General features: G+C 39.2%; 1 protein-coding gene across 4 annotated transcripts in view; it reads right to left on the reverse strand.

Moving 5' to 3' along the window:
- Zdhhc17 (zDHHC palmitoyltransferase 17) overlaps positions 1 to 19,997 on the reverse strand; it is a 71,868-nt gene that overhangs the window by 10,373 nt on the left and 41,498 nt on the right. For 2 of the 4 annotated variants that reach the window (XM_006974446.4, XM_076553879.1), the window contains exons 7-11: positions 19,336 to 19,498; positions 12,934 to 13,059; positions 6,395 to 6,537; positions 4,946 to 5,046; positions 695 to 819 (exon numbers count right to left, since the gene is read on the reverse strand). In XM_006974446.4, the coding sequence (XP_006974508.1) occupies positions 695 to 819; positions 4,946 to 5,046; positions 6,395 to 6,537; positions 12,934 to 13,059; positions 19,336 to 19,498 (658 nt within the window). Of the gene's footprint in view, positions 1 to 691; positions 820 to 4,945; positions 5,047 to 6,394; positions 6,538 to 12,933; positions 13,060 to 19,335; positions 19,499 to 19,997 lie in introns of all 4 variants that reach the window. The other 2 variants (XM_042263572.2, XM_076553880.1) reach the window with 2 other exon arrangements.

Here is a 19,997-nt window from a genome sequence, read left to right on the forward strand (position 1 = left end):
ATCCTGACTGACTCATTCTTGCCGTCATTACAGAGGCACCTCAGCACCACAACCTCTCCAGTCTCCCAAACAGGGGAGCAGACCACAGAATTCACCCCGTCAGTTAATTAGGGATAGGAGTGACTCATTAAGATTCACTTCCTTTTGAAATGAGCTCTCTGGTTTTGGACTCCTGGAGCTGAGGCAGGTGCCAAGATGACAGGTGTATTTTTCCCACAACAGTTCAAACAGCCCTTACAGTACTCTAAAACACCTGGTCCAGTTCTCTACTGGAGGACTACAATACTTCACACACATCCAGCTTCAAGCCCTTGTGTCATGGAGGAGGACACCCTCCATCAGTCATGGACAGGGAGCTCTGGCTCCTGGAACGTAGGATTAACACTCTCAGTCTACTGGCTTTCTAGTTTAACAGGTAATTCACCCACCATTCCTTGGGGTGGAGGTCAGAGAGATGTTTCAGCTGTGACATTCACTTCTGAAAACAACCAGAGCAGGTACCCTTGGTCAAGGGAAGGAAGGTTAAATCATAAAATGTAAAGCCAGGCAGAACAAGGCACCGGGGAACATCACAGAAAATCCGGACGAGAACAATTCTGCTGAAAATGCCACTGGTTCTAAGAGTGTCTTCCTTTCTATCTAGATCTCCACTATAAATACTGAAAAGCTGTCAATCAACTGGGTACATCACCACCTTCTTCTTCTGTTCTTCTGTGGCTTTAATAATCCCTGGATCTGATTTCCAAGACTTCCCGAAATTGTAGAAAAGTGCGACACTATTAGCAAGGAAGGGAAGGTGAATAAACAAAAAATTGAGATGTGTCCAAGTTAAGGAATCTAAAGCAGACGTCTTTACACAGAGATTTATAACCCATACGGTGTTACCACACAAGAACACCTACCAACCAAAATTGGTAAGCTTTTCTAAGTCAAAATATACTTCCCATAATGTCCATAACTAAGTACAAAAAGATAAAATATAACCTTCTAATAAATTTAAGCCACGAAGTCTTATGATACTTTAAAAGTCAGTAAATATTAAAAAATTCAGTAGATCAATATTGCTCTTTACAAAATGAAGGCATTTTTAGACACATACTGTTCTTCTTGCACCAAAACTTGTAAATATACAGATATATCAAACTCTTCAGATATCTGTGATGATTAGCTTTAATCGTCCACGTGACATACCTTAGCGTCACCTGGGAAGTGTCCTAGTAAGGGATTATCTAAATTAGGTTGGCCTGTGTAGACTTCTATGGTGGATTTTCTTTTTTAAAAAATTTTCTTTTCAATGATTTGTATTTATTTTTATTATCTGAATCTCAGGGAGGGGGAGGAGTGTGTGTGTGTGTGTGTGTGTGTGTGTGTGTGTGTGTTGTGGGTAGTTATGAGTGTAGTGCCCATGGACAGGCGAAGCAGGTACTCCCTCCTCTGGAGCTAGAATTACAGGCTGTTGTGAGCCCTGACCTGGGTCCTGGGAGCCGGCCTCCGGCCTCCGGCCTCTGGGAGCACAGCAAGAGTAACCCCGAGTCATCGTCTCTTAGCTGCTCCAAGCTGCTTTTCACTGAGGGTCACAGAACCAGACAACACCAGGGTAACAAACAGCAGAGTTATGTATTTAACTGACAAGTCAAATATTTATAATATAATAATATTTATACAGTTATATATTTAAAGGATGCATTACTACAGGAAAGCCAACAAAGGTAAGTTTTCTCCTTTGCCTTTTTCTGAACTTATTCAAGTTGATGTTAATTTTAGAAAATATTTTTAAACCTTCCTAAAATAGAAAAGTTTTACCTAATAAAAATACAACAAATGTACCAGGCATTTATAAATATAAAAGAATCAAACACTATAAAAAATATTGCTAAGGCAATAAGGGTCCGGAAATACAGAATATCTGATTTACTCAATAGCATTTTCAAGGTGCGATATAGAAATTAACAGACAAGACTGAAAGATTTCCCTTCACATGTACATACACTGCTTCTACTTCTCCTGAAGGACAGTTATAAAAAGAACTTGAATGAAACAATCCCACATATGTTTGGTAAATGTCTGAACACGAAACAACCACATCAAACTCCAGAGAAGCAAGGGGGGAATTCACCCTCAGCACCTGCTAAGCAACACCAACTTATGGCCGTTGGCGACACCCTGCCTGATCTTCACACCAGCACCAAGAAAAGCCGCTGCCAACTTTTCCGGCAAAAGCGTTATCTTACTCCTTCAAGGATGAGTGTTTATGCTTTAGCAGGCCACAGCGAGAGAGGCTGAACTCACCGCTGTTAACATCGTCATTTCTGTGTGTACAGGGGTGGCTGTGGCAGGTGATCCCAGCTCCATCCTGTCTGAGGAAGAAGGGAACCGCTTGCAGAACTTTAACAGACTCCTGAGCAAGAGTCCACAACTAGCCGGGCAGTGGCGGTGGCGTTGGCACATGCCTTTAGTCCCAGCACTCGGGAGGCAGGGACAGGCGGATCTCTGTGAGTTCGAGGCCAGCCTGGTCTACAGAGGGAGTTCCAGGAAAGGCGCAAAGCTACACAGAGAAACCCTGTCTCAAAAAAGAGTTCACAACTAAGCTTTTTCTCTTAGGCAAAGAAAAGGTGGACGGAAACGGCCAGATCAGACGGTAAAGTGGTGTCATTCTGGCACCAAAGCAGACAGGGAAAGCCAACTATTACCCTACAGCCTATCACAGAAAACATGAAAGTCTCAGTAAAATTCACTTCAGTTAATCATAGGAAAGAGGAAAGATGAAGAGAAATGGCATAATAATTATGTTAGAATACTTTCAAGAAAAATCAAAGGAGGAAAGAAGGTAGATAGTGGCCATAAGCCAAAGACTCCAGTCTCCAAGAAAACATACCTAAGGAAAAAGCAAATGAACGGATGAAGTTCCATAACTGAATTTAAACGCGAGGGCCAGTGAGGTGACTCCGTGGGTAAAAGTCCTTGCTGGGCAAACACGAAGACCTGAGCTCAATCCCACAGCCACCGTGGGAGGAGAGAACCACCCCAGAGCGGTCCTCCGACTCTACCACGTATACCCTGGCAGCTCATATACAATGCTAATCAAAGGTACATTTTCAGTTGAAACATGAACCTACCAAATAATTTAAGGATAAGGCAATAAGATAAAGGGGTTGCTTCTAGAAGTAAGAAAACAAACTGGAACCAAACAAAACTACTATGAAACCCTAAACTAAGAAAAACTAAACACACACAGAGCATAAACAGGCTAATTCACTCAGGCTGTCCTCCCTCAGCCTCTGAGGTGCTGTGACGATGGCTGTGGGCCACCACACCCAGATAATCCAATCTTACTGACTTCTCTCTTGAGTAAAGGTAGGTTCCCGTTTGTTTGCGCTTTTGAACGTGCCTGAGCTTCAGGAGAACCAGAGAGATGCACTCACAGGCAGGAACTATGAATCCAAGTCTAGAGGTGAACTAGTCCCAAAAGCCAGCGTCTATCCTGTGGGTGTATGCTTATGCCTGCATGTTTACAAGACTCTTTTCTAATGTCAACTAACAAAGAAAATGCCCTTTAAAAAAAACAAAATGCTGATTTTAATTAATATTTATATATTTCTTTGGACTTTCAGTTTTCCCATACTGGTGCTAAGGTTCAATGTATAAGGAAGAAACCTAAATCAATATACACTTAGCAATGCCTACAAAATGACAAGGAAAAATACATCAATACACTGGAAAACTGAATGCAATCCTCTCCAGTTAGTTTAGGTCATGACAGAGTTACCTGAAGAACCAGAACACTCAGTCTCATGCACAGAATGTACTGGTAAAGTACACAGAGTATTCCTTTCTAACTTGTTGAGTTAAAGGACAAATTAACAACTTAAAAAGGGCACAGTGGCACACGCCTACAGTCCAAGGTACATGGAAGCAGAGACAGAACTCCCTTGAGTACAGGAGTTCCAGGCCAGGCTGGACAACATCATAAAACCTTCTCAAATCCAAACGAGCCAGATGTGGTAAACAGGTTCGTGTGTACTTACGATCCCAAATTATAGTTTTTAGTAAGTATTTTATGCTGGGTATAGTGGTACACACCTTTAATCCTAACACTTGGGATGCAGTGCGAGGTGGATCTCTTTGAGTTCAAGGCCATCCTGGTCTACATAGTAAATTCTACGACAGCCAAAGTTATTTAGAAAGAACCTGTTTCAGAATAAAAAAAAATAAAAATAAAAAATAAATTAGGATTTTATGTTGATAACTCGGTGATAGTTAGCACATGATATATGTTGACACATAATAGTACTGTGTTTAATGAAGCAAAAGAGATTCAGTATGTGTAAAAGGAAATGAAAAGCTATCTACTAAGTTTAAAGAAAAAAGTAAAATTAAGAAAGTCCTTAGAATCCAGTATGGTAGCTCATGTGTGTAACCTTAATTCTTGGTTGGGAAAATGAAGCAGGAGGATTGCCATGAGTTCAAGGCGAGTTTGTGCTACATAAAAGACCCCATTGCAAACAAGGGGGGTGGGTGGTCCTTAGAGAAAATAGTTGGATATTAAAAATATGGAAGCCAGTGTTTGATTAAAAAAAGTTAAAAATACTTGGACAGCTTTCAATTCTAGCTTTAACAAAGACCAGCTATATATATGGCCTTGGGTTCCTAAGGCCTAAATTTTCCTATCAATAAAATGAATTAACACTAGCTTACAAGATATGGGTAAATGTTTCTTTTAAACTGAGTTAATATTGGCTGATATTATTGTTTGTGGTTGTTAAAAACAGTGTTTAAAAGCATCCTACTAAATACAATTATTTACAAACTTTTTATATTAGTTCACGTTTTTCTAGGAATACTGATTCACTGTAATAAATCATGAGCTCAGTCCTAATGTCAAATCATCAAACATTTGCTTGGATAGGGCTGTGCTTTAAACACATCCTTTTACAGCAAAGGATATCATTCCAAAACCAGAAGAACCATGTCACATACATCCAGAATTTGGTTGCCAAATATATCCCAAGAGGCAATGCACTGTGCATCGAATGGTCAAAAAAGGACCTGGAAAACAAACATTTTATACACCATAAGTGCTATATTTCATTATAAAATGAATAGAGACTAAAATTACAAAAGCTGAGAATATTTCAATACTGAGATTATTTTCACAGTAATAATGACATCAGCAAGATCCTCTTAACCTACCAAGAACCAAACATACTTTGCAGTTTTAGAATTTCAGTGTATTCCACCTTGCTGCACTTTAGGATACAGCAACTTCATCATCCAGCACATTGTTCAAGGACATTATAATTCTGGCAAGAGGACAAGACAGTGCTCATCTCTCCTAACCTACCCAGTTCAGTTAAGGTTGGGGCCCATCTTTTCAAGTAAAATGAACTGGCCGATTCAGGGCAACTGGAGGCTTAGATTTGTAATACTTAAAATCTAGGAAGAAATACTGATAAATGTCAGGACAAACAGGACCCTTTATCCATGCAGATCAAGTATCTTGATGTTTGTTTTCCTATTTAACAAACCATCTGTCAGAGTTCCTAGGAGATTACAGAGATGAATTAACCAGCAGTCAGCTCACTCTGAGAACTAACATTAGCAGGTGACTAGTCATTCTTTTTCCTGTGTGAACTATTTCCAAAGTCTTTTCTAAAATTCCAGTGACAATAAGATGCTAAAAGGCGGTGAATGAAATGGGGATGTGGATCAGACACCTTCTTAGGTTTGATGAACTGGGCAACTTTAGGGCAGAGAGACTTAATGAGAAAGGAAATGGTCAGTGCTGAAAGCAAGGAAAGACTTTTTTAAAGGACTAAGCTGCTTTGTGATGGCGTAGACACAGTCCACTCTGCCAGTACAGTCAGAGCTCATTGCTTTTACATGCTGATAAACAAAGGCAATACCCACAGCAAGGTAAGTATAATAATTACCTAAGAAATCAGTAATATATCACATTTACAGTTCAACAAACTCACATTCACTTTTAAAGAAACAGTTTAACTATTTCTAAGAATGTATTTTATCTTCAAAAATCACATACTACACTTTTGTCATTAAAGAACTTTTCGAATAATTTTAATAATGCTAAAAGACCTAAAGAATTTCACTAAAAAAATATCAATAAAGATAATATTCTTTTTTTGTTTGTTTGTTTTTCAAGACAGGGTTTCTCTGTGTAGCTTTGCGCCTTTCCTGGAACTCACTTGGTAGCCCAGGCTGGCCTCAAACTCACAGAGATCCACCTGGCTCTGCCTCCCAAGTGCTGGGATTAAAGGTGTGCGCCACCACCACCCGGCCTAAAGATAATATTCTAAACATAGACAACATTAATTTGACATAGCCAGGTACAAATTACGTCCTTTCATAAATCTGAAGTTAAAAATAACACACTTACTTGGAAAGAAATTGTACTGTAGCCCAAACACCACCATACATCAGCCCTTTGATGAGCCAAGAATCAATATTTAGGTCTGCTATAAACCCAACCAGCCAAATAACTAGGAATGGAGTTCCTAGCATCACTTTCTGCCGAAATTCCTGTAAAAAACAAACATTAAAAAGTTGTTGTATGTTTCAGATGATCTCCATGTTAACCACAGCTATCTTTAAGAAAGTGTGCAACCAAAAGTAGGATTCACTCACTCAAATCTGCCGATAGTGTTCAGTAGCACACAACACCCAACACTTTCAGAGGGTTTTCTTAAGATTGTGGAAAATGAGAACAAATAGAAGCTGGACTTATGAGAGTGAGTTCTACACAATCAGACATAACAGACAACAAACACAGGATGGGTTAGGATTAAAGTGGCTAGTTAGAAAATAGCAGGATGGGTTAGGATGGCTAGTTAGAAAATAGCAGGATGGGTTAGGATGGCTAGTTAGGAAATAGTTCATAATGCCAACAGCCCGTTTTAATGGGGGCTTTGCTAACTACAATCTGAATGTATGGTCTCATAACTTTATCACATAGTACAAAACTGGAGACGCTTAACTTGGAGAAGGCATTCAAAATGATAGATAGTAACAGTATATTAAAACTATAAAATGATATAAAGAATAAAATCAAGGCCAATAAGACAGTTCAATGGGTAAAAGTGCTTGCCACACAAATCTGACCACTCGAGTCTGATCCCTGAAACCCACAATGAAAGGGGGGAAATGATTCCCCAAAACTTGACCTCTGATCTCTACACATATACCATGTCTGTAAAGGCGTGTGCGCATACATGCATGTGCGCGCGTGTGTGTGCACGTGCACACATACACATACATACACACACAAAGAACCACACACAACAAAAACATAACCCACCAAACAATCAGCTAACAAAGCTACACAGAGAAACCCTAATATATAGCACTAATTTCTTAGTGCACAGAATGGAAGAATAGGTTGTTGTGGAATATTACTTTAACTAAGCAAAGATGTGGTACATTTGTTTATGCTGCATTTGTCTAACAATGTAAAGATGTATTGCTTTATCTGCCTAAGGCACCCGACTGGTCTAATAAAATGCTGAACGGCCAATAGCTAGGCATTAGAGGGATACGATAGGCTGGCAGGCAGATGGAATAAGTAGGAGGAGGAATCTAGGCTTGGGAGAGAACAAGGGAGAGGGGGGATGCCCGGAGCCAGCCAGACATGGAGCAGGACAGACAGAATGAAAGAAAGGTAAAAAGCTCCAAGGCAAAACACAGATGAGAGAAACAGGTTACATTAAGTTCTAAGAGTTAGCTAGAAACAGCATAAGATAAAGCTGAGCATTCAAAACTAATAAGTCTCCATGTCATCATTCTGGAGCTGGTTGGAGGCCCAAAAGAAAGCCTGTTAAATTTGGTGTCCAACATGGGGCACATACTTCCACATAGGGTCTGAAAGTTGAAAACATAACAATCAAAACAAAACAGACAGACAGAGCTCCTTTAGGAGGCTCCGCCTTACAGCGAGCACTTGAATAGAAAGAAGCTAAGTAAGAACACCTGCCACAGTGCAGGCACCAGTTTCCTAGAGCTGGGGCGGGTGAACACAGCTCCTGATTGGACACAGCTCCCAGGTGAATGCAAATCTCAGCCAGGCAGGCGCCAGAGCCAGCAGACAAGCCGTTTAGCAGTTTAAGGTTTGGCTCACGTGGTCAGAAAAGGCTAGAAACACACAGTAAAGACAGGCCCAGATGTAAAAAATATACCTCTAAACAAGTTACAGTGTGTCTAAAAATGTGCATGGGCTTAAGAAAGAAAAGAAAAATGGGTTTAGACAGCCGTAGGAAAAAAATACATAGTTTAAAAATAATAAAGTCAAGACTTTAAAGGGAGAGTAAAGTATCAGAAAAAGAAAAAAGTCACATAAAGATGGGAAATACACAGAGCATCTGGATCTTGTATGGTGTTGTGCTGACTTTGAATTTTTTGAATGCTGATGAGCAAATGACAGCTGCTGAGAGACACTGGATTGTAAATGGGACTGCTGAATTCAACCAGCCTAGATACTTGAGGAATGTCCTAACTTTACAATGGAATTCAAAAAATGTATTGTGTTGGGGAAGAGTTGTGTTGTGCCTTTGTTTCCACAAATAACGAAAGGCTGTGGATTCCTTCAAGGAGATCAGGTTCAACCAAGGAGACCTGAAAAATCTTGGTTACAGACTTAAAGAAATAAACCTAAACCAAGGAAAGCTACAAAACAGGTGATGTATACACTGATCCCTCTGTATGGGAACAGTTCTGAGAGTGGAGAAGAAATGTTTTAACTAAGACCTGACCATTATCTCAATTTTCTCAGGACTCCCTAAAGATGCTGTCTATTGCAGCACCAATCTACTTCATAAAAGGGTGATGGGCATCAAAGAACCTCCACATGGAGTTTGCTTTCAATGTGGCAAAACTAGCCACTGGGCAAAGAAACTGCCCTGGCCCTGACTACTGACAATATGCTGTATAAACTGGACAAGCAGGACACGAAGGAAAAAGACTGCCAAACTTTGCCAACACACAGCGGGATAGTCCTTCAAAATTCCTGCTTTATAGAAAAATCTGCCAGATATTCTAGTCCTGTAGGCCAAAGATGAATGCCCCAATGTTGCAGAGGAACCCTGGGTGACTGTTCAGGAAGCCACGTATCTCTGTCATTTCTACAGTTATAAGTTGCTTGCTCTGCACTTCCTATTTACTCAGGTAATATTACATCCTTCTGGGGTCTTTGATGAAGTGAAGACTAGGTAATTATAGTTTTCCTTAGTTATGATAGAAGGTAAGTTAGGTACCAAGATAGGATAAATAATGGAGTATTTTCTCTGAATTTGCCAAATACAAAATGGACTAGGCATTGTGAATTTAATTCTTACCTGATAATTGTTCTTATTATATATAGTTTTACTATGTTAAAGTTAAAAACCTTTCTTTTTATTTAGACAGAAAGGAAGAAATGTGGAATATTATTGTGACTAGGCAAAGATATGTTACATTTGTTTCTGCTGCATGTTTAGTGATGTAAAGATGTGTTGCTGTTTTACCTTGCCTGTCTAAAGTGCCTGATCAGTCTAATAAGAAGCTGAGTGGCCGCTAGGCAGTAGAGGGATAGGCAGGGCTGGAGGGCAGCGAGAAGTAGGAGGAGGACTCTAGGAGAGACAGAGAAAGAAAGGGGGGGGGGGGAGATGAGGGAGAAAGAAAGGGAGACACCTGGAGCCAGCCAGGCAGCCACCAACCATCCAGACATGGAGTAGGACATACGAACGAAAGCAAGATAAAAAGCCCTGATGCAAAATGTAGATGAAGAGAAACAGGTTAAATTAAGTCATGAGAGCGAGCTAGAAATGAACACAAGATAAGGCCAAGCATTCATAAATAACAGTAAGTCTCCATGTCATGATTTTGGAGCTGGCTGGTGGCCCAAAAGAAAGCCTGTTACAACGGGCTCTGAACACCTCTCATCAAGTCAGTGTTCAGAACTCCAAGAGACGCTTCTGTATCCTTTGTAGACTGTTGTGTCTACCAGCTCCAAGAAGGGACCACAAATACAGCGAAACCCACTTTAAGAGTTTATTTGGGGGCGGGGGCGGCACACACCTTTAATCACAGCACTCAGGAGGCAGAGGCAGGCAGATCTTTGTGAGTTCAAGGCCAGCCTGGACTAGAGAGTGAGATCCAGAAAAGGCGCAAAGCTACACAGAGAAACCCTGTCTCGAGAAAAAAAAAAAAAAAAAGTTTATTTGTAGAGAGTGAGGGAAGGGGAGGGGGGTGCACAGGCCTGCCTGGAAGAGAAGTGATGGAAGAGAGTAAGGAACCAGGGTGGGGGGGAGGGGTGGGGTGGGGGTGTCTGCTTTTCAAGGTAGTTCAGTGAACGCTATCAGGGCTTAGATAGCCAAGCCACGTATGCGCATAGATTACATAGCCACTCTGCGCATGCGCACAGATTACACAGGACAGAAGGCCCTGGGGTGAATAAGCATTTTGCCTGACTGCCCATGGTGCATGTATGTCTGTGGGACCCCGGAAGTGGCTAAGAGGATGACAGAAACATTAACATTGTCTGGTTGTCAGAAGTCCACACTTGTAATATACAAATGCACACACCACTCTGTAATGCCTGTCACAATTATACCATCACAGCATCAATAAGTGGTACGTATTGTCTTGGCGTGTGTGCGTGTGCGTATTTGGATATTGTTTCTCTGTAAAAAAGAGAGCCTTGGGGGCTGGAAAGATGGATGGCTCAGTGGTTAAGAACACACTGTTCTTGCAGAGTACCTGAGTTCAATTCCAGCAACCACATAGGGCAGCTCACAGCACCCTGTGATTCTAGCCCCTCTGGCCTCTAGAGGCACCCGCAGTCATTGGCCTCCTCCTCAACACAAACAATTAAAAATGAAAATAAATGGAAAGTGAGAGAAAGAGCTTCAGGGGCTGGAGGACAGCACAGCAAATAGAGGACTTGTCTCCCAAGCATGAGGGCTGGAGGTTGGGTCCCTAGAATCCACGGGCGAGGTGGGGGCGGGGGGTGGTGTCACATCCCACAACCCCATGATCCCAGTGCACCAAAGAAGGGGATCCATGGAGCAAGCTGGCTGGTCAGAACAACAGAACAGCCGAGAGGCCCTGACTGAGTCTATCAGGTAAAAAGCAGCAGGGGAAGACACCTGATGTCAGCCTCAGGTCTCCACATGTGCATGCTCACCCATGCACCTGCACACTGTACTCACACATAGACACACGAGCTTCATTGTGTCCTGCACTTCTAACAGTGTGTGTTACAGTGACTTGAGCTGAAAAGTTTGGTTTTTGTTTTTCCTTCAGCAGCTTTGAGACACCGTCTTACTGTGTATCCCTGGATATCCTGGAAGCTGTTGTGAAGATCAGGCTTACTTTGAACTCACAGAAATCTGCCTGCCTCTGCCTCCAAAGTTCTGGGATTAAAGGTATATGTAATCTAGTACTTGGGAGGCTGAGGCAGGAGGATCAAGACTTCCAGGCCATTGTGGGCTACATGGCAAAATGCTATCTCAAGTACATATGTATACAGAGAGAGATAAGAAAAAAGTCTAGAGATATGTCTGATGATGCAGAAAGACTGGACTACTCAAATGTTGCTGGTGAGATTGTGAAATAATACAATTCTATAGAAAATAGTTTGTAATCCATAGAGTGCAGAATTGCTTTTATCTCAGACATGAAAACTTAAGCTCACATAGGAAAAAAAAATATATATATGTAAATATATATATAACCTCAAATATATTAATAAGGAAGTTTGTGTATTAATATATCATCATCTTTAAATTTAAAAAAAAATTGCACCTGACCCTACAGAAAAATAAATTTTGGAATACTTACATTCAGCAAAATCAACAATTATGGCACTTTATAAAGTAAGTCAAGGTATTCTTAGCACTAGACTAGTTAGTATACTGCGTGGAACAAGTTGTTTTAAAGTGTGGCAGACAGAATGAAATCACAGTCAGTCAGTTTCTGCATACAGCTAGTAAATGACTGGAAGCGTTAACAAGGCTACAGAAACAGTCCATCATCCTCATTTGTGAAGCTTCAGAACAGCAGTGTGAGTGAACAAACCAAAGCCCAGCTATTCTGGTATCAGTGATGTGATGGAGCAGGGGCTCTCCACTCAGTAAGGGAGCTGGAATTGGTGCACACAAATGAGCTGCTGCTCTCAAGTGTGTCACACTCCATTCAGAACTTGTGTTTCTGTCACACTGGCAGATGGGGGGTTAATGTTAACTTCTGTGTATTTTAGTACTGCCACTAGAAAGGCTAACGTACTCAACTTTTCTATAAAAAATTAATAACAACAACTAATATCACTCATGTGATTGCTGCAAGCTTAAATATTTAGTTATTATTTAATTACTTAAGCAGATTTTTTTAAAATGCAGGTTACTATCTTCCTTTTTAGTGGAAATAATGTTTTCTTAGGAACATAGACTCTGTGTTTAGAAAAATGTTTTTAAGTTTTAAAATCACATTATAAGTAGACAGTTAAGTCAACAGCCATAAATTTTAAAACTGAAGGTTTATGGAAGAAAATAGACTTTCTATGAAACAGCCCCAAATGGAAGCTTTCTGTCTTAAAGTTATACCACATCAGAGAATAAAAAACTCGATTAACTAGAGCTATAGTGCTCAGTTTAAAAAGACTCACAGTGAGACTAAGACGGCTCACAGTTCATTTTCACACTAACAAACGCACACGTGCACAGAATGCTTTCATCTACGAGACCAGTTCAATTGAAACCCATTTATACGTACCCATCCTCCTTAAGTATCATACAGCAGAGACAAGAAACTGTGCTACATACTCCATTTTACTCTGGCTGAAATAATACTTTAAAAATTACAGTGGAGGATGTAAAACTTAAGGTGTGTGAATATTTACACCAAGTAAAGCACAGATTGAAGACTGAAAGCTTTTCAGCCACGAGTTACCTTATCGGCCTTCAGCTTTCTAAGGAAAGATGGGTTGTCGTACCCTTTCGCTTGTCTTGCTTCTTGCAAATGGTTGATCATCCACACGTTTTTCCTTTGCTTTGCCAAATCAAGTGCTGACTCACCCTGGAAATGTAAACAGAAGATATTCACATTAAAAATAAAACTAATATTGACATTAATAACTTTTAAAGAAACTCCATAAAAATAAATTGACTACATAAATTCATTGACAGTGGTTTCTGACATCAGGTAAATCAATTTAAAAATCCCAATCATTACATACCTGTTATCATTTTCCATTTAAAATACAACTGGAAATACATTTTTTCATCATACATTATAGATTCTATTTTTGCTTGCATTTTGACAAAATAGAGAGCAAATCACAAAGTAGGTATTTGAGTACCTGCTGGATCAGAGGCTATCCTTAAGCTTATCAGTTACGGCACATTCCTTACAGACTTCAGCAGCATAGATGAGTGCTGTAAAGCATCCTAACACTCTACCTACCAAGTTGTCAGGAGTCTGCTGACTTCAGGGATGGTGGGAGCCTTCAGAAGAGATTAGGGAAGGAAGGAAAAGTCAACCTCTACCTCAAGCCCTGTGCTGGCATTCAGCCTACCAGAAACTCATCCACCCAGAGAGAAATTCCCAAAGAGAGCACGAGAGCGACTGGAAATCCTTCCGTTGTAGTTAGAAGCTACGGGGTCCCTTTAATCCTAAGACAGGAAGGCCAGGAAGGCCAGGAGTACAGGAACAAGTCAAGAGACAACAAGTACGTACACAGCTTAGTCCTAGCTGTTCCCTTCTGCTCTTACTCAGTTAAATTTTCATATCTTCTGTAAACTAGACACCTACATTTCCAATCTATTTAATGTCCTCTATCTGATTCTTTAAACAAAAAAGACAAATTAAAACTGTTTGCCAAAATTTGAAGAATGATATTCAAATTATTTTTTTAAAAATAACAACTGAAATTTTACTTCAAAATGCTGGATTAAAAAAGAAAGAAAGAAACAGGGACTCCTAAGGCACTTATCAAGTATGGAACAGTTTAAAAAAAAATTAAGCATAACACTACCATACAACAACAAAAAAATACAATCAAACAACAATAAATTTTTTCAAAAGCCCAAGAAGATTTTTAATACAAAAACCAATGGTATTTAATAAGGAATGGGCTAATCTAGGGATATTTCTTTTCGATAGTCCTTGCTTATTCCAGAATTCCATCACCTGAGTTTTCAGAAGCGGCTAATGAATCCGAACTATAAATATTACCTGAATAATAGCAATCCCTTGGGTAACCACTCCCAGATTATCCTGCAGTTGCCTCGGTCCAGCTGAGCACCCCTTCCACTAGAGGGCCATGTGACACCTAAGGATTGCCTAGACAGAAAGATTGAGGGAGCTTTAAAACCTTCAACTCCTCTAGTCATCTGACCACGTTCGTATAGTTCTTTCAGTCGGCTGGTAAACAGACAAACAATTCAAAAGTTGTACTAAAACCAGGGTTCAGAGTCAAGTCTATATTTGGTCACTCCATGTTGCAGCCAAAATAGTAAATACTACTAACAAAAGTAACATCACAAGAATCCACATGGAGTATTTATAGACTATGTCACTGGCAGTAGACAAATCCTTCAGGGTTTTGGTCAACTAACCATGGCTAAGGTGAAAGATCACTTCAAGTTATGCCTTAGTGGGACAATCTCACTGTCAAAACTAAGACTAGTTCGAGACCGTTGAGGTCCAGGTATTCAAGAGCTAATGAACAACTGCATTCTCCAACGGTTCTCACCTCCTTCCAAGAAACTACAGGGCTCCTTTTGTCTACATCCATCCCTTGACAGGTTTAAAAAGAAAAGACTGGAAATACATGGGGAGTACTCAGATCAATTGTTCTTCCCAAATTAAAATTTCTAAATTTATCGATGTAACAAAACCACCATAGTAAAAAAGAATTATGACATAAGCCATAAATGTGTTTTCATTCTTAGAACACAAATTACTTTTTTACCCTATGGTTAATATTTAACCATAACCCAGGGCTGTGGCTGTAAAATTCTTCTGACACTTATCTGATGAAAGCCAATGATCTTCTCCCCACCCCCCCAAATGTGGTCACAGTAGTACTTTAAACAAGTCTAAGGGGTTTGTGGGTCTATCTCATCCTAGATTCATTGTGAACCTAATCTATGGCTACTTATCCTTCCAAATATCAACTTTAAAATATTTTAAGGTTATCTATTATTAAAGTAGTCTTCAAAATAAGTTGTCTTATTTTGATAGAAGAAATTTGCTTTATACATTAAAGGAATCTAATTCCTTTTTCAAACAAGTAATTTACAGAAGCAATTTCTAGTTAACCTAGATAGATTTAAAAGAAACTTAACCTGATTTATAAAATATTTATTTTAGGAAAGGGCCAAATAGTTAAATAGTTATAGCACAGAAAATGTTTGTTTTATCTTGTCTGGGGAACATAACTTTTTATAGCTTTTAAAATCAAATCCAGATTTGTAGCTACATCCTACCCTTACAATTCGTTTTTACTTTACATTTTAAAGCTATACTTATTTTATTCTATGTGTATTAGTGTTTTGTCTGCATATGTGTACATATACTACATGAATGACAGGTGCCTGCCAAAGTCAGAAGAGGGGGTTAGAACCCCTGAAACAAGTTCCATATGGTTGTGAACCACCATGGTGGTGCTGGAAAATGAACCCGGGTCCTCTGCAAGAGCATCCAGTGCTCCTTAACTGCTGAGCCAGCTCTCCAGCCCTACAATTCATGTTTGGCAAGATGATCTTTCCTAGTATTTAAAATGAAAACTGAAATAAAAAAATGTTGTCAAAATTATGAACAACGAATAATGTTGGAGCTTATAAAATTAATTTCTTTTCAAAATTTGCAGTTACCTAAATAATTCACTTTATATGGCACACAGTGAAAAGGCATCACTTCATGCTAAATATTATCAAAACAGAATGAAATCCTATTATCTTCAATTCAAAATAGTACTGTCCCCTCAGCATTCACAACCTCAACATGTGTCAAAAGACAAGGTAACTAAGATTAAGGCAAAAGCTGCCTCACCAGGATGCTTTCTTTCACTCGCAAATATAACCTCCCGTGTCGTTCCTACTCTAAAACATAACAGATATTATCTCAAATCCTTTCAGTCATCTCCACCTCTACTCCTTGGCTAAGCTAACACAGTCCTTACAAAAACAGCAACAAAAACCACAAGCGCAACTGATTTATCAATCTTCATACTGTCTTAATGACTCAATGACTTCTTCAACCAAAACAGTACCAAAACAAAACACACATCCTATGACAGTCTACACATTCTGGATGCTAGGCCTTGAAAAACAATTAAGCATCTTACCTTAGCGTCTATACGATCTGGCACCTGCCTCTCAAGTCGCTTCTTGCTCACTGCACTTCTAAGCCAGCCTCAGTTACCACACCTAAAATTCAGCCTCTTACCCTCCTAGGCCTTGTAGTGCTTGCATTTCTTTACACGGAAAATGTGTGAACCACTTATCTCCGCAACTGATTCCTTCTCATCGTAGCCTCCACAGAAAACATCATCTCAGAGCAATGCTCCTATCACTACCACCTTCTCAGCCCTGCCACTCAATGCATCTCACGGTTCATTTATTCCCTATTTCATTTCTTCAACAGAATGTACGTTCTAAGACAACACAGGCCTTATTCTGTCTTGACCACTGAGACAGCCTACCAATATTTACTGAAAGAGTGAAAATGGTTTCTATTAGAAAGGGTGTTTACGCTGCCAAGTATACAGAGAAGGCTAGACCCAACAGAAAGGGCAGAAGGCTTGCCCTGCACTCATGAAGTCCTGGACTCGGTCTCTAATACAGGCATGCGGACTCTTTCCTTTTTACCCAACAGTCAACCCTGAATCTGTGTCAGATACAATAAAATGATTTTAAAAGGCATGGGTTTAAATAAAATGTCTACAGGCACATCAGTAAGCTCAATCATTTGGCACTGTAGACTCTACAAGGTATTCTAATCTTGGTACCATGTAAGTAATATGCCTGAACCTAGAGCACACTTTAAAAAAAAGTTTAAAAAAATCACATAAATACTTTCAAATACCTCCACTCTTATCATTCATTTCCTTTCTATTGAAATTCATTATGGACTTTTCTATCTTACCAACATTAAAAGTTTATGCAATGGTTAGTGGGGTCCACAACTTTTTATTATTTACTATAAAAGACGTTAAAATTTGCAAACACATTGTAAATCCTTAAAGAGCGTGGCTGAACTGTCCTACGCTTTGTGTGAAACCACCACTGGTTCCAAGTTACCAACTGTACATGGCCATCTTGCTTTCATAATTATTTGACATACCGTAATTCAAATACAAATAAATATATTAATAATATAGCAATTGGAAAAAGTCAAATTGAAATTAATTACTTGCTGTAAAAGAATTGGTTCTATTTTTTTTTTTTCAGTGATGCAAGCACTAGTACATGAAATTCAAGACTGGGCATCTGGAAGTCAAAGATGGGAAGGAACGCAAGTGGTGAAAGTGAGAGAATCTCAGTTACCCGACAAAGGAACACTGGTCAGGTTAGTTAGGTGTCTTCCTTCTTCTTTTGGTCTGGGCTAGGCATAGGTTGCTGAAGCTGGTGCTAAGGATTTTCAGAGAGATCATCACCTAAAAATGAATCTTTGCAATGGCAAATACTACTCTAGCCTTTCTGAAGTAGAAGAACAGAGTACGGGCTGTCATAAATGTCAGCCTAGGCAAAACTGAAGACTACGCAAATTTTCCTTCTTTAGCCAATCGATATTTGTTAAGTGCCCATCACATGTCAGTCATTATGGTATGCCAACTTTCCCTTGCCATGTGTTTAGTGGACCATTCTGATCATCCTGGGTAGGAAAAAGACTTATAAGTTTAAAAACCAGAAAGAAAACACATGATTTTATCAAATTTATAGCTTATAATATTTAAACTAAACTCAAAATTTATAACTAGACCAGTTTCTAAAAATTCACTAAGCTATGAAATAAGTTAAAAAAAAAAATCCCAAGTCATTTTTAATAGTCTAACCTTCTCTTCTTAAAGTAACCCAATAAAGGAAGAATTTTCACTATAACATAAAGAGATGCCTTGATCCAGCAAGAGGTACCTACTTTTTGATTGGCTATTCCAGGTTAGTATTAGCTTAAACTCCCTTCACATTTAATTAGCATATATCCTCTAGGCATTTATAAAACATGGCTTATAAAATACTACAAATTACAGCTGATCCTTCAAAACATTTGTCAAAAGACAGTGATTCCTGACAATTTTTGTGGTCATTCCAATTTCCGCTAAAGGACACAGTGGATTTTAAGTCTTTAAGAATTCAAAAGATGAACCAAAAAGTTGAGATTACCAACAGAATCAACTTTTGACATTTATGTGGTGTTTGTGTGTGTACAAACACAAGCCACAGTGCACATGTGGAGGTCAGCGTGCAATTGAGAGCTGTCTGTGTCCTCAAGGGACGGACTCAGGTCAGGAGGCGTGGCAGCCAGTGCTTTTTGCCCACCGAGTCATTTGCCAGTCCCTCAGCAGAATCTTGGGTTCGCAGACAATTGTGATGTCTACAAATTTAAAAACTCAAAGTATACATGTTATATTGTACTTGGCTCTTAGATTAATTCTGTATACTTATCTTGGGTTAACTCACCATACTCTACAAACATCATAACGGGTTTTTATCAAATTTTAAAGTCTTGCTCTTTAAAGAAATAAGCTACTAAAATGACCAAGTCATAGAATCACTAGAACTTATTAGGAATGATGTTTTTATTATTGCTGTTGTTATTATGTGTGAAGGTATGATGCACACACGGATGCTTGTGCCTTGGCATGCAGGTAGGTCAGAGGATCGCCTTGTGGAGTTGGCTTTCTCCTTCCACATCTTTACCTGGATGGGTCTGGGAGTCATTCAGCTTAGGTTGCCAGCCTTTTACAAACCGGTGACTTTACCAGCTGTGCCACTGTGCTGACAGATAATGTGCTTGCTAACTATAAACTTACATGTAATGATATTCTTAAGAAGCCAGAAAGCTACTATCATTCATTTATAGAAGTTAAAGTATGCAATTTCTAAAACCCAGTATAATTCCACAATAAAAAGGCCACCCCAAAACTAAAAACTATTTAAATATAAGAAAAGTAAATGACCCAAGATTTGAAAACAAATTCTTTGTAGAAGCAAAGGACTAAACTAAATAATACGTTTCTTCTCATGTTCAGTCCTAAAAAAAAAAAGCCACCAACAACAAACATGTTTTATGGAGAGACTCATCCATTCGTGCCTTCCTCCTCCTTCAGCAGCAGGGCGTATTTACCTTGATATTCTGGGCATCCACATTCCCTCCAGCTTCCAGAAGGAGACTAATGACTGTGGTGTTCCCTGCTAGAACTGCCCAGTGCAGAGCAGTGTTTTTGTGATACTTGTCACCAAGGTTAACTGAAACATTGAATGTTAAAAGCAATCTAGTTGGATCCACACTGAAAAGGAAAAAAACAAACAAACAACAACAACAACCCTAATTTCAATTATCGAAATCATTACAGAGACTACACTGATTGTGGCTGCTGCATTCTCATTCCATCTTGGAACGCTCTATTCTAGCCTCAATAACATTGCAGTCAGTAATTAAATAATGTTTTAACATGAATTATCATGTATGTGCAACCCTATATAAAGTAATACGGTGCCAAGAGACAGCATACTTGCTCCTAACTTAATCTAAGAATTCATATTATTAACACCTACACATTTAAAGAATAAAAAAACTTCATTTCAATTTGGACTGATACAAAAATGATTTAAAACAACTTAAAATGAATACATAAAATTTTACAATACAATCACATGAAAAGGTAATTACTTAAAAAGAAAAACAGTGAACTTTTCTTCCATTTTCAGAATTAAGAGGATTACTGGGCCGAAGTAGAGACACCCAAACAGCCCGAGAGTAACGTCTGTTCTGCACCAGTCATCGCT

This window comes from Peromyscus maniculatus, chromosome 18, assembly GCF_049852395.1.
Source record: "Peromyscus maniculatus bairdii isolate BWxNUB_F1_BW_parent chromosome 18, HU_Pman_BW_mat_3.1, whole genome shotgun sequence".
Taxonomy (NCBI): domain Eukaryota; kingdom Metazoa; phylum Chordata; class Mammalia; order Rodentia; family Cricetidae; genus Peromyscus; species Peromyscus maniculatus.